The sequence below is a fragment of the Cebus imitator genome, unplaced genomic scaffold (genome assembly GCF_001604975.1).
Source record: "Cebus imitator isolate Cc_AM_T3 unplaced genomic scaffold, Cebus_imitator-1.0 Scaffold18, whole genome shotgun sequence".
NCBI lineage: Eukaryota > Metazoa > Chordata > Mammalia > Primates > Cebidae > Cebus > Cebus imitator.
The window spans coordinates 18854671-18869806 of NW_016107333.1; the positions used below are offsets into that span (position 1 = coordinate 18854671).

The 15136-nt window shown below is 37.9% G+C and overlaps 1 protein-coding gene across 1 annotated transcript in view; it reads left to right on the top strand.

Annotated features, from left to right (window-relative positions):
• Positions 1 to 15136, top strand: part of UTP20 (UTP20 small subunit processome component) — a 118542-nt gene that overhangs the window by 27089 nt on the left and 76317 nt on the right. Inside the window, exons 18-25 of the mRNA XM_017516584.2 lie at positions 630 to 788; positions 2415 to 2491; positions 3990 to 4069; positions 4425 to 4665; positions 9089 to 9274; positions 11128 to 11218; positions 12426 to 12511; positions 13077 to 13202. Of these exons, the coding sequence (XP_017372073.1) occupies positions 630 to 788; positions 2415 to 2491; positions 3990 to 4069; positions 4425 to 4665; positions 9089 to 9274; positions 11128 to 11218; positions 12426 to 12511; positions 13077 to 13202 (1046 nt within the window). The remainder of the gene's footprint in view (positions 1 to 629; positions 789 to 2414; positions 2492 to 3989; positions 4070 to 4424; positions 4666 to 9088; positions 9275 to 11127; positions 11219 to 12425; positions 12512 to 13076; positions 13203 to 15136) is intronic.

The following is a 15136-nucleotide window of genomic DNA, read 5'->3' on the forward strand; positions in this document are numbered from 1 at the left end:
TTATTAGTAGAGACAGGGTTTTACCATGTTGGCCAGGCTGATCTTAAAATCCTGACAAGTGATCTGCCTTCCTTGGCCTCCCAAGGTGCTGGGATTACAGGTGTGAGCTACTGCGCCCGGCCAGTATCTACCTCATTCCTTTTGAAGTTTGAATACTACTCCACAGTTGAAAATGTCTTATTTAGCCACTTTCCTGTTGATGGATGGTTAGGTGGGTTTTGCTTTTTTTTAGGATTTCAAACAACACTGCGGTGAACATTCTTATACAGATATGTTTATGTAGGGAAATAGTTCTATAATGCAGATTACTAGGAGTAGATTTGTGAAGTGAAAGCATATATACATTTTATTTTTATTTCAACAAATGTTGCCAATTAATTTAAGTGACTTTTGAGAATGATTTTCCTGTTTTTTAGTTGTCATTTAGGTGCTAGACACTAAATTATCTACCAAGAAGTAAATGGTGTGAGGAGAAAAGAATCGCTTACCAAAAAAAGTGTTGGTTATTTCATTAAAAATATTAACATATTCCTGTTTTTCTGTTTTTAGACCTTTGCTCACATTTAAGGTTCTTTTTGGAAAATCAAAATACTGACCTATCTTCTCTATGGTTTTCTCTGGTTATTCAGGATGATGGGGTCTCAGAGCAGCAGTCTGTCTTTGCCATATTACGCCAGGCAGAGCTTGTTCCAGCAACTGTGAACGATTATAGAGAGAAGCTTCTTCATTTGAGAAAACTAAGACATGATGTGGTGCAGACTGCAGTCCCAGATGGGCTATTACAGGAGGTAGTGCTTCTTTTTTTTTTTCTTTTTAACTAGTGTTTTAAATCCTGTTTTGGGATGCATACCAAGTAGTCACCAAGATAATAATAATAATAATAATAATAATAATAATTTAAAATAACAAAGGAAATCCCCAGTTCCCTTAAATGCTTTGAGTTAAGTAGCTCTGCCAGGTTTTTAAGAAGTAGAAAAACTTAGTATTCTCTCTTTCAGGCATTAGGCACCATACCTGGTCGTGTTAATACCTTTTTAGAAATGAGTAAGCAGGGGCTCACTTAACCTGAGTGACGTAGGTAGGTAGGTAGGTAGGTAGGTAGTGGCCACAGAGGACTCAGTGTCAGTTTTAAAGTCTGCTTTTCTTTACTAGATTTGTTTGCTACTGCAGAACATCAGCTCTCTATGTTTTATATCAGTTTTCATTCCATGACCCTTGAAGATACATCACAGATCCCTTTGGGAGTAAGGCCCCAAGGGCCTTACTTTTTTGTTTTGTTTTGTTTTGTTTTTGTTTTGTTTTTTTTTTTGAGGATGGGCCTGGAAGGCCAGAGCTGCAGCCCCACCCAGGGGGCAGGCAGGGGTTCCTGAGCCCAGCCTGCACGCGGGTAGGGCACGTCCCCAAGGAGGGATTGGTCCCGAACCAGAGAGGTGTCCGGAGGGGAGAGAGGATTGGCAGAAAGATGTGTTGGTTTTGATAGAAGAGAAGCTACAAATCAATTATTTTCAAAATCAGGAACCCCCCCACCCCCTTTATGCATGAGTCTCTTCTTCCTGTAAAAAAGTGGATGCCCTCTTCTTGATTCTGTTTATGGCTCCACTGCCCAGATGGGAGGCTGCCAGAGGAGGCCCTGGGCATCAGAGCCCGCCCAACCCTGTTGTGCCTGGGCTGGGAAGGGACCCTTTCTCGGGAAAAGCAAAGTTCGGTGAGTGGCTTACAGACCCTGTAAAGTGAGGGTTGATTTTGTGATAAACATTTTTCTGTTTTTATTTTCTGCATTCTCTCTTTCGTCAGAGCAGTACTGCTCTTGCCTGTTTTATATATTAGGGTCTCCTGTTTCATTTGGAAAAAGACTGCTTCTAGAATATATACAAACACCCCACCCCTAAGTAATAATAAAACTACCAATCTAGATGGTGCCTCCCTAGCACTTGGGGGTATTAGTAATACTGACCCTCATTCCAAAAGATGACTGGGAAACTTTAGCCTCTGAGTGAACTTGCAAAACCTCAGCCATTCACAGCATGTTTCCTTGCATTCTTTGGCATATGTGCGTTACTGACTACTGTTGAAGTTTTGTCTTAATCTGGTGACCCCGACATTTGTTAGAAAGGTATTTAATCATTAGTCAAATCTGTTCATTTAAATGAATGAACACCTCGAGTGAATTTGAATAATATGTTTGCTGTAGTGATTCTTCTATTTTAAATAGAGAGTGACATTTTGAGGAGAAGAGAAAAATCAGTATACACTAATTTTGGATTTTGGATTGGTGCCTGTAACTTTTTTTCTTATTGCGTAGGCTTCTTCCCAAACCTCAGGTTTTTCAACTTGGGACGTTTGCATTTCAAAACTGCTGTTCTTCTGTATTGTATTTCATTGCCCACTACTAAACTAGTCTTCTGTGATTGCAGGTGCCACTTCGTTATTTGTTAGGCATGCTGTATGTTAATTTTAGCGCACTCTGGGATCCTGTTATTGAACTCATAAGGTAAATGTGTTAAATGGGCTGGAACTATTCTGTTTTAACTACTGCAGAATGATGGGGCCCAGATTATACTCCTTCTAGGTGTGATTTAAATGAATGGGTGTATATGGTATTTACAGCTACTTTAAATCCTTTGTGAGACAAGGTAAATTAAAAATAAACATGAGCTATTCTTTCTGGTGCCACATCTTCAGCAGTTCCAATGTTATATGTGTGTCTCTGTGTGCCGAAATAACTTTGGAGGACTTTCTCTGTTTGCTTTTATGATACTTTTGTGTTACTAAAATTTTTTAGAGCAAGGAGGTATAATAATTGTATATTTTTTTTTTTATAATTGAGTCATTGAGCCATTCTTAAAGAATAAAGACTTTCAAAACCTTGCTGTGTAGCATCCAAAATCCCTTTAGCCCCCAGAAACCTTCAGTGGTCACTTAGAAAATATATCTTATGGCTCATATGTAGAAACCTGTCTTCAGACATTTGTCTTCAGATAATACACAATCATTTTTTATTAGATTGGAAACATGTCATGTGAAGCCTTTGAAAACCCCAACGATTAGTTGTTAGTTCTTATTTGACAGAATAAGAGAGTTACCATTTATAGACAGATCCCTTTACAATTTGAAACCAATTTGTCTACCTTTTACTCTCCTTCCAAGCCATCAAACTAGTGTGCCAAAAGCAAGATTCTCCCAACATCAGCTTCATTATTTTGTTTATTGCACTTTCAGAAGAGAATTTGACATATGGGTTACCAATAGCACACTATCAACAGTGTTGGTTCTTCAATTACTAAACGCCATGAATCATCCTCCCTGTGGCTGGGCTGTCTTCCTGTTGGGCACCTCTTTCTGTTTGGAAGGACAGAAACAACAACACACCTGTTGGTTCATTTTCTGAGTATAGTTTGTCCACAGCATATATAGTTCATGTCATGTGTAAAGTTTATACATATTCTTAGAAAATCAGTGACAGAATATTTGAGAGTATTGTTGCTATGATATCCAACTACATAAACACTTTATTGTGATCCATCTAATGTCTCCTTTTAAGTTCTGAAAAGTATGTTTCATACAGTCAGTAAATGTTTATTTTGCCTTTGTGTTAATAAGTATATTTAAATTTGGTGGAGGGAAACTCATTATTTTTAAGTTAGTTTTGAACAAACTGACTTTTCTCTCCAGAGGCCTCCTTCTTCTCTTAATGGATTTTATTCATGCCACATGCCCTAGTCCCATTAGCGTGACTTTAAAAATGATTTTCTCTTAAGGATCTACTTACATTTTTAAAAATACTCTTTAGTGCTCTTTGACTATAAAAATAATTTGTGCTCAGTGCAGGCATTTTGAAATATATGGAAAAGTGCAAAAGGTGTTTATGACCCCACATTGAGGGATAACCTAATTAACATTTTAGTTATAGTCTTTCACTCTTTTTTTTCTATGAGCAATCTTAAAATGACCATCCCACACTTTTTGTTTTGTGATTTTTTTTTCCTTAGTTCTCATGCACACGAAATGGAAAATAAGCAATTTTGGAAAGTCTACTATGAGCATCTAGAAAAAGCAGCTACACATGCTGGTATGTAAGGGGTTGTGAATAGGCTGCCAAGAAAGGTGGTTGCTTAACTGTTTCACTTTTACCTCTTAATTAATTACTCATGAAACTGGAAAACAGAGATAAGACACATTATCTTGATAACTTTTGGGAGTGACATTGTCTCCAACTCCCGACCTCAGGTGATCTGCCTGCCTTGGCTTCCAAAGTGCTTCGATTACAGGCGTAAGCCACCACGCCCAGCCTTGGGAGTGACATTGTTTCCTTACGTTATATATATTATGCATTTCCAATCCATTAGGAATGCCCTTTCTTGAGGAAACACATAAGTTAAATGTCAACATTTGTCTAGTGGTTATGATGACTTTTTTCCTTGCAGAGAAAGAATTACAGAGTGATATGAGAGATGAGAAATCCATTGAAGATGAAAGTTTGGAGCAGACCCAGGAAGGAGATGCTGGAGCTCTTTATCATGAGCAGATAGCATTGAAAACTGACTGTCGGGAAAGACTGGACCACACCAACTTCAGATTCCTGCTCTGGAAAGCTCTGACAAAATTCCCAGAGAGAGTAGAGCCACGGTCCAGGGAGCTTTCTCCACTTTTCTTGAGATTTATCAAGTAAATGTCCTCTTCTAAGAATATGTCCCTGGTGGGGTGTAAAGAAGAGAGCGTGAGAAGTATTAACCTCCCAAATTAGCTGAGTTCTTTGTGTTTTTTTGTTTTTTGTCTTTTTTCTTTCTGCTTCTAATCATCCATTAGGCTGAGTTCTTTATACATCTGTCACATTTTCAAATCACTGGCACAGCTGTAAAGCACTGGCTGTATCAGGTAACAACTAAACTACTTTAGTTCACTATTTAATTTTGATCTCAGTCAAAATTTAAGCAGCGCACAAATGGTATTCATAAAAAATTCCAGGTTACAGTATAAGAAGGGCCACATTGAGTTTGATCCACGTAGAAAGGCTTTGTTATTTCTTGTCCTGTTATTCATTATTTTATTGCCTGCCTGGGGGCTTGAAAGTATTATCCAGTGACCTAACACCAACACTGTTTTGGGCCTTTAGACGTTTCCACCTACAGAGTTTTCTGGAGCATTGTTTTGTTTTGACTGGATATGCTATGTGAGAGTCTGATTGTATTAAAACTAAAGATGTGGGGTGTCTTGTGTAGAACATTACAAAAAAAGCATGATTTCCTATAGTAGTTTCCTGGGGAAATGCTGTGGGGTTAGGTCAAGCAGGCCATAAACTACAACATGCCTGACTTGTTCAGAGAACAGCAAGATCTGAGTGGCTCTAGCAGAGTGATCCAGGGAGGACAAGGTTGGAGATGGGGCAGAAAGTCAGCAGGAGATGAAATTGTGTAGTGCCTTTAAGTAATAGGAAGGACTTTGGCTCTTTCTTTTGGTGAAATGAGAAGCTATTTGGAGGTTTAAACAGCAGACTAACTTAAGTTTTCTTAAGGATTTTTCTGGGTGCTGTGTTGAGAAGAGACTGCAGAATAACATTGGTAAGAGTAGAGAGCAGTCAGGAGGAGATTGCAAGTCCAGGCAAGAAGTGATGGCAACTTAACCAAGGTTATAGCCGTGAAGATAGGTATTTTTTGAATGATTTCAATGCAACAAGATACATTTATGAAAGATGGCAACTAGATCAGCCTCTGGGATTTGCCAGCAGATCAGATGTGGAATGGGTGTGTGTGGTAGGGAGTGGGACAGGAAGGAGGGAGAGAAGGAATGGGGGAGGGGCAGAATCAAGGATGTTCCCTAAGGCTTTGGCCTGAGCAACTAGAAGAAAGTTACTATTTACTGAGATAGGAAGAATGCAGGAGTTGCAGGTTTGTGGGGGAGAATTAAAAGTCCATTTTTAGATGTTTTAAGTTTGGAATACTGAATAGATAACCAAGTAGAGGTGTCATGTGGAGAGGCATTTAATTTAGTTCAGCGTTAAAGGGAAAGGTTTGATCTGGAGATAACAAATTGGAAATTATCAATGTATAGATGGTATTTTAAATCATCAGATAGGGAATGAAGTCAGCTAGAGTGTGCCTGTAGGGAGAAAATACTTCCAGGGTCTGATGCCAATATTTAGAAATGAGGAGATAAGCAACCAGCAAAGAAAGCCAGGAAAAAGTGACAGAAGAACAAAGTCCACTTGGTATCCTGGAAACCAAGTGAAGAGACTATTTTAAGGTGGCACTAATCAGTTGATGCAGATGTGTCTGAGAAGTCAGTCAGATGAGAAATAAGAAGTGACCATTGGCTTTGGAATGACCTGAGCAAGAGTGACCCACATGAAGGTGACCTTAAGGAGTTGTTTTGATTAATCTGAGCTGTTGTTGTTGGGGTTAAGACTTAACATTATTGGCCAGGCGCAGTGGCTCATGCCTGTAATTCTAGCACTTTTGGGGGCCTAGGCAGGCAGATCACATGAGGTCAGGAGTCTGAGACCAGCCTGGCCAACATGGTGAAATCCCATCTCTGCTAAAAATACAAAAATTAGCTGGGCGTGATGGTGTGTGCCTGTAGTCTCAGTCACTCGGGAGGCTGAGGCAGGAGAATCACTTTAACCCAGAGGCGGAGGTTGCAGTGAGCCGAGATCCTGCCACAGCACTCCAGCCTGGGCGACAGAGACAGAGTGAGACTGTCCCTGCTACCCCCAAAAAGACTTAACAATGTGTATGTATGGGATACCATTGTAAATGATCCAGACGGGAGGGGAGAATTGGTAATGCAAGAAGGAGGTTGAAATGGCTAGAACCAGCCAGGCATTGTTGTTCACGCCTATAATCCCAGCGCTTTGGGAGGCGGAGGCGGGCAGATCACAAGCTCAGGAGTTCGAGACCAGCCTGGCCAATATGGTGAAACCCCATCTCTACTAAAAATACAAAAATTAGCCAGGCATGGTGACGTGCGCCTGTATCGCAGCTACTCAGGAGGCTGAGGCAGAAGAATCACTTGAACCTCGGAGGCAGAGGTTGCTGTGAGCCAAGATGGCGCCACTGCACTCCACCCTGGGCGACAGAGTTAGATTCTGTCTCCAGAAAAAAACGACTAGAACTATGTCTTCAAATAGGTAAGAGGAAATGGATACAATGCATAAATTCAAAGGTTTGCATGAATGATTCATTCTGGCAAAGGCACAAGCGAAGATGTAGCAGGTCAGTAGATAGAGTGGCAGAAGAGCAATGATTTTCTCTTTTTCAAATAGTTCCTTGGGCATAAATTTATTGAATAAGAATGGTGTTTAGCTTTTTTTTGCTTTGTTTTGAGGGTTATATTAAATCATGTTTATCAGTTGTTTTTGAATTGCAAGGGCTGTACATATGTCAGCTGGCGTTTGTGGTGTTAGTAGCATATGAAGTTTTTGCCATGTTAATTTTCTAAGTTTTTCCCTAAAGAATTAGTTTACCCCATAGCTTAAGGATAAGATCTTATGCTAATGGTACAGTTTGCTGTGGCGTAGAGGTAGAAACAGGAGCCTGTAACAGGAAGTGGGTCTCTGAGTTTAGAAAGATTTAGAAACTAAAGATACACAATTCTAAGAAATGTTTAAATTAATACTGTGGGCATGGATTACGTATAAATAATACATTTATAGATCATCCAAACTAATGGAAAACCCAAATGTCACCTTTAATTCTGACTTTGAAGTATATTATTGGCTTTTTGTTTTTTGGCTAGCAATTTATATTTCTAAATATGTTCCAATTAATTTGGTATTAGAACTAATTTGTGAATCCTTTGATTCCTTTGTAAACATTGTCTGAGACAAGCCAAACCAGGAACAAGAATGAATGACTAACAATGGCAACAGCATCCCAATAAAAGGTGGCATCTACTCCCACAGAGTACTTACTGTGTGCTGGGCACTCTTATAGATGCTTTTAATAGATGAATGAGTGAACATGCTGTTCATGGAGATAAAGGTTACAGTATGTAATATGTGGTTAATTGAATGTTGCACATATAATAGGTATGTTATTAAGTGGATGATCGTGCAGTTTTTAACTTACAGAAACTTTACTCATTTCATTGATCCATTTTTTATTTATTAAGTGCTAGATTCTGCTAGATGTAAATATAAAGGATCATACTGTCCCAGCCCTCAGATTGTAGTTTAGTGTTACTGATCTGGAGGTTAATTTGTGCTAACCTAGTTTCTTTTAGGAAGGTTGGTAGGGTGCTATCCTCAAACATGTTATTTTATCAGTGTGTTTTTGAGTAAGGACTTGAAAGGCCATCCGGTTTCCTACCATCTTTAGCCCAGTGCCTGCATTCAATAGACAACAACAGGTTAATTTGTGGATGAGTGAATGAAAGTGACACAAACTAATGCATTAAATGACAGACTTCAAGATAATATTCACTAATTACAACAATGGACCACAAGTAAAGGATGAAATTTAACAAGCAAAGAACAAAGTGAATACTGTATTAAGCTTAGCTGCACAAGCTTAGCTTAGAGGAGATAAAACATAAAGACTCACAGATTTTCAGTGCATGGACATTCAGTTTCAATCTTCGTCATGTTTTGGCTGCCCAAAAAAGTTCTGGAGGTGATAATTCCATCTATCTTATTAATCCATACCTGAAGGACTAAATTTTGTGATCGTACTATACTTTCAAGAGAACTTTGACAAAGCAGAATGTATCTGATGGAAAGTGAGCAGCACAATCCTAATGCTGTACTTTAAATCATTTAATATAATTCATCCCTAACCCCTTATCCCCCAGTGGTGGTTCCAGAGTTAGGAAGACTTGATTTCTACTTAGTACAAGATAGGCACTTCAGATATTTTTAATAGTGTAATGGTGGAATGGGCTATCTTCTACAATTAGTGATTCACTTGTCAAAAAGCATACTAAAGAAGGACCAAATTAAAAAAGAGTAATATTGTGGAAGCTTGACTAAGGTGCTACTGGTGTGTCTTCAGTGTGTGATTCTGTGAACTGTGGACATCTCTTGTGAACAGAATCAGGACATTTCAGATTGGTGTGCATTCTTCATCAGTCTCCTATCACTTTCTTTCCATGGTAGCAATGAGTATTACCCAGCAGATCTACAAGTTGCTCCAACCCAGGATCTGCGGAGAAAAGGCAAAAGGTTGGTGGCAGAGGAAATCGAAGAGGAACCTGCCGTAGGAGATGATGAAGAGTTGGAGGAAGAGGCAGTGCCCCAAAATGAATCCTCACAGACGAAAAAGACAAGAAGAGCCGCAGCAAAGTAAGTTCACCATTGCTGAAAAATCACAGATCCACGGTTCTAGTAGGAACAGGAAGAGGTCTGTTACGGCTTTATACAAAATGAACAACTCAGATAATTATTTATGTAAATGCTACATCTTCCTGGGATTTTCCTTAACAGCTTAAAAAAAAACCACCATTCTTCCGAGTTTTTTGGTTAGTTACTATTAGTTTTTGTTTGTTTAGCTACATAATGGTAGATTGGGAAGAATTTTGAGAGTCATCTAACTGTAGCCTCTTTTTATAGGTGAGAACTTTGGGACCTGGAATGTTTGGATATTCTTTGACCTTTGTCGTGTACTTACTTAGCATGAGGTTGTTGTGTTTGTGTCCTAGGGAAACATGTAATGGAACATCCTTTTTCTTATAAATAATCACACTAGCACTTTTTTTTTTTTTACTTCTACCCACCTTCCCCACCATCCTGTTAGCACTTTATCGTTTAACTTGTCTCCTACTGGTTACTTTTTTCTCATGCTGGTGTTATACTCTTTTCCTTATTCTCTTAGTTGTTCATTTACCTAAATTGTTTGAAACCCAAAAGAAGTGATCATGCTTTTAGAAGTTTCTTCAGTTTACTTGATGATTGTCTGAATTGAGTGTCTGAAGTCCACTGGATTGGTGCAACTGTTATTTTAACACTTTAGATCTCAATCCGATATGCCCATTTGTTTCATATTTCCCATGAGCCATTTATTAGTTCCATTCAGCAACTGTATTAAGTACCCTTTGCTAAGTGCTGGTGTGCAGAGGTGAATTGTACATAGCCACCACGATGCAGGAGCCATAGTCAATGCCGGGAGAAATATTTTTAAATAAGTTATTGGAGCACAGTAAGGAATTACGTAGTTCTACCACAAAGACCCAGGGAAGGGCCAGATGTGGTGGCTCACGCCTGTAATCCCAGCACTTTGGGAGGCTGAGGTGGGTAGATCACTTGAGGTTAGGAGTTTGAGCCCAGGCTGGCCAACATGGTGAAACCATATCTCTACTAAAAATACAAAAATTAGCCAGGTGTGGTGATGTGTGCCTGAAATCACAGTTACTCGGGAGGCTGAGGCAGGAGAATCACTTGAACCTGGGGGGCAGAGGTTGCAGTGAGCCGAGGTTGCACCACTGCACTCCAGGCTGGGCTACAGAGTGAGACTCCATCTCAAAACAAAACAACAAAAAAGACCCAGGGAAGGCCCTCTGATGCTGAAAGATGAAAGTTTGCCAGATAGCTAGAACAAAGAAGGGCTTGTCCACTAACAGAAACAGTGGAGAAAGCACGGGGGCAGGAAAGATTATGACGCGCCTTCATGTGACTACACAATACTCTCCCCTTATCCATGTCTCGCTTCCCATGATTTTAGTTACCCACAGTCAACCACAGTGCAAAAATATTCAAATACATTTCTTTTTCCTTCTTGGTCAGCAAGAGCAATGATTACCTAAATCTGGACCTCTTATGCCTGACATCTGTATTTACATCATGTGAAAGTGAGGAGAATATATTCTTCTAACTTTCCTGTCTGCCTCATAGAACCTAGACAAGTCATAATTCCAAACATCATATGAGTTCAATTTTGGAATATGTTATGATTCTGGTTACTTTCTTTCTAATTTTTTGGTGTGGAGAACCTGAATTTCAGGGAAAGGCCTGCCCAAGATACAGACTTTCTGGAGAATAATTTCCTAAATGTAAATAACTAAGTCTTGTTTGTATGATTAACAGTGAAACTATAGGCTGTGTGTTTGAAGTTCTAGTCAGAATACAATTGTAGGTAATGTCAGTTTAAGAATATCTCAATTCTGTAATTCTGTAACACTCTCTGTTTTGTTTCTGTTTAGGCAATTAATTGCTCATTTGCAAGTTTTCTCTAAATTTTCAAATCCACGGGCCTTATATCTGGAATCCAAGTTATATGAGTTGTATCTTCAGGTCAGTAAAATAAACTTTTGGCACTATAACTCTTTGTGAACTTTTCTCTCTCATTTTCTTTGTCAGAGTAGCTTTTAGGTTTTCAATAATTGTTTGCTGAATAGGGCTTATGTCTACATTTTAAGTATTAAAGGTTTTTTTAATAGACGTATTTTCTGTTATCTTGAGAAACAATTTTAGAACTAACTTGCTGATTTTGAAGGCATTTTGGGTGACTAAACATTGATTGGCTGTATTAACAGTGAGAATAGCAAAGCATGAATTGTATGATGCAGATTAGCTTTTAGAAGGAAGTAGGGTTTATACAAAAAAACAAGTGACTACTTTTCCTTTCTAGTTTAGTCAGACTTCATAAAGGACTGGGATTTCAGGATCTGTTATAGTCCATTGCAGTCATAATTATGTGACCCTGCATTTCAGATAAGCTTGCAGAAAAAAATTCATGTCAGAAATGAAGTAAACATTAGATGTCATGCTAGGCCAGCTGGGGAAACCAAATTTTCTTTTTTAATTTGGATGTTTTTCCTGGCATCTTATTGACTGTCATTACCTAGGATAAGAGATTTTCCTTAGTACATGACCAGCCCAGTTGGCTTAAATTCAGATTCACATAGAGTATCAGCCTCACCAGGACAGACACAGTAGCTCATACCTCTAATCTCAGCACTTTGGGAGGCCAAGGTGGTCAGATCACCTGAGCTGAAGAGTTCAAGACCAGCCTGGGCAACATGGTAAAAGCATGTCTCTGCCAAAAATGCAAAAATTAGCGTGGTGTGGTAATGGGTGCCTGTGGTCCCAGCTTCTCAGGAGGCTGAGACAGGAGAATTGCTTGAACTCAGGAGGTCGAGGTGTCAGCAGTGAGTTGAGAACACATCACTGCACTCCAGCCTGGGCAACAGAGCAAGACTCTGTTTCAAAAAAAAAAAGGGAGAGAGAGGATTGGCCTCACCCCAACGCTGGTAGTCTCAAGGGTATGGCTGTGGAGTACAGGTGTCAGAGTTTTGTTTCCATTTTTTACTTTGTACATATTCTGTTCATCTTCCATTACTTCCAGGAAAATGTAGAGCTGTTGTTAGGAATCAGCTTTAGCTTTTGTCTAAATATTTAGAATTTAGGAAATCTAATTTAGCAAATAACCACAAGTAAATTGCTATCCTGTGGTATATGTATCTATGACTTCATTAATTCTGTAAAATACTTTTCTTAGTTGTTGCTACACCAAGATCAAATGGTGCAAAAAATAACCTTGGATTGCATAATGACATATAAACATCCTCACATCCTGCCTTACAGGTAAGTTACTTGGAGCTTAAAGAACTGTTATTTCTTTGGCTGATTTCTATATTTCTGCATAAGAGCTGCTTCTAGAATAATTTCTTAAAGGCATGGGAAATTTCTTTTTTCTGAGGTCATATTTCCAAGCAAGAAATGAAAATGAGTGGTGTATTATGTTGGGTTGTTATCCATAGATACTAAAATAGAAAATGTTCATTTTAAAAATGTGTTGTAAATACTATGTCATTTTCTTCTTATTAATATAATGCCATAAAATCTTGGTGGTTACTCAGAGAATCAAAGTCACTCTAAGAACTGAAGAAAGCTTTTTGTATCATGCTTTTTTAAACAGCTGAGTTATGGACAGAATCAAATCTCTTCTAATCCATTATAGCCTTTGAAATTCCGAAATCTGTTATTTTAGGAGATTTTTTTTTTTAACATTTTCCTTTATGGATACCAACCACAATATGTACGATATACTGTATTTTAGTTATTACTCTTGCACATATTATTTCACTCTTGCATTATTTAAAAGTACTGTTGATAAAGTGGTAATTTGTGCTGTTTTCTGTTTTTAAAGGGAAAACTTACAAAGGTTGCTTGAAGACAGAAGCTTTAAGGAAGAGATAGTGCATTTTAGCATTTCAGAAGATAATACTGTAGTGAAAACAGTCCACCGAGCAGATCTGTTTCCTATTCTGATGAGGTATTTATGCTATTTAAAAACTGATTTTTGAAAAGTTAATAACAAACACAATTTTAAGTATAATATTATGGTTCTTTTGACAATTGCAATAGAATATTTCACTTTCTATTTTTTTTTTTTTAATTGCGTTTTCTTTGGAGATGGGTTCTTGCTCTGTCACCCAGAATGGAGTGCAGTGGCATGAACACAGCTCATTGCAGGCCTGACCTCCCAGGCTCAACTGATGCTTCCATGTTGGCCTCCCAAAGTGCTAGGATTACAGGTGTGAGCCCAGTTGCTTTTGTTTTTTGAATTGTACCTTTGGGAGAAGTCATTGTTATAGAAACTAATTTTTGTTCCTAACATAAAGAAAGATCTTTTTGTTTATTATTATTTATTTACTTTTAGAGGGAGTCTTGCTCTGTCACCCAGGCTGGAGTGCAGTGGTGTGATCTCAGCTCACTGCAACTTCTGCCTCCCAGGTTCAAGCTATTCTTGTGTCTCAGTCTCCTGAGTAGCTGCATTTACAAGCATGCACCACCACACCTGGCTAATTTTTGTATTTTTAGTAGAGAAAGGGTTTTACCATGTTGGCCAGGCTGGTCTCGAGCTCCTGACCTAAGGTGATCTCCCCACCTTGGCCTCCCAAAGTGCTGGGATTACAGGCATGAGCCACTACACCTGACCCCTAATATAAAGAAAGATCTTACCATGGTATTAATTGTAATAATAATATTAAAATTAAATTTAATATTTTCCTAAATTTTACTGTTGAGATACAGTAGAAATAATTCACTCTGTTGTCAAAACAGCATGTGATATTTAATGATGTTATTATTCCTTTAGTTATAAATGGTAGAGCACAAAGATGATCCGTAAACAATACAGACTCTATATATGCTGGGTATAAAGAAAAATGAAGCTTGAATCTTTCCTCTCACCAGCTCTGGAATGATGGAATGATGGGAATTAGAAAAATCATGGGATTGGGATTTAACAGATGTTTGCTTGTGATCCAGCCCTTTACTCTGTAGTTATATCAAATAGGGCAAGTCTTTTAGATTCACTGGGCTTCTGTTTCCTTAATAGGAGCTGGTTCACATATGCTCTGGGGCCTCTGCTAGTATTTATCTAATGGCTCTGTTTACTTCCGTTTATAGCCAGCATTAAGAACTTCACTATAATAGTCATAAAAATATTTGAGTGAGTGAATGAGTAAAAATACAAAATTACAATTATTGGTAGATTATAGAAACAATGAGAATAGAGATCAGAAATCATCTTATATCCAAGAACTCGAAAATAACCACTATCAACTTCATAATCTCAAAAACAATAGTAAACAGTAAACATCAGCAGTACTAGTATATTTTAAATTTCTAAGAGTAAAAAGTAGATAGTTATATGAAGTCTAGATTAGTTGAATACAAGCTACCAAAAACCATCTGAATAAACATCCACACAACTTTTTAAAAGAAAATTGAGATTATATTTTATAAAATGTTTTGTGACCTTTTTTCACTTAATATTTTATAAGAACTTTCTTAGATCATGAAGTGTTTGAAAATGTGATTCTTTGTCATATAGACAGGCCATCATTTGCTTGTGTTGAGCATTTTGCCTGTCTCTAGTTTTTGTTGTCGTTTGTTTTTTGCAAAATAGAAAATCTTACGTTGAATACCTGTGAATCTTATTTGATTAATGTATTAGGATAGAGTCTTGAGAGGAAAATTGATGAATATTTTTAAACTTTTTTTTTAATAGTTATTTTCTTTATTCAATTTATGGTTTAAAGAAGTAAAATTATTTAATAGATTAGGGCTAGAAGAAAATACAGGAAGAAGTTTTAGTGAAAATAACTCATGACTTCCTTATTTAAAATTTCATCCTCGTACTAGGCTGCCAGCTGAGAGGGGCTATTTTTTTTTTCTCTTTTTTTTTTTTTTCATTTATTT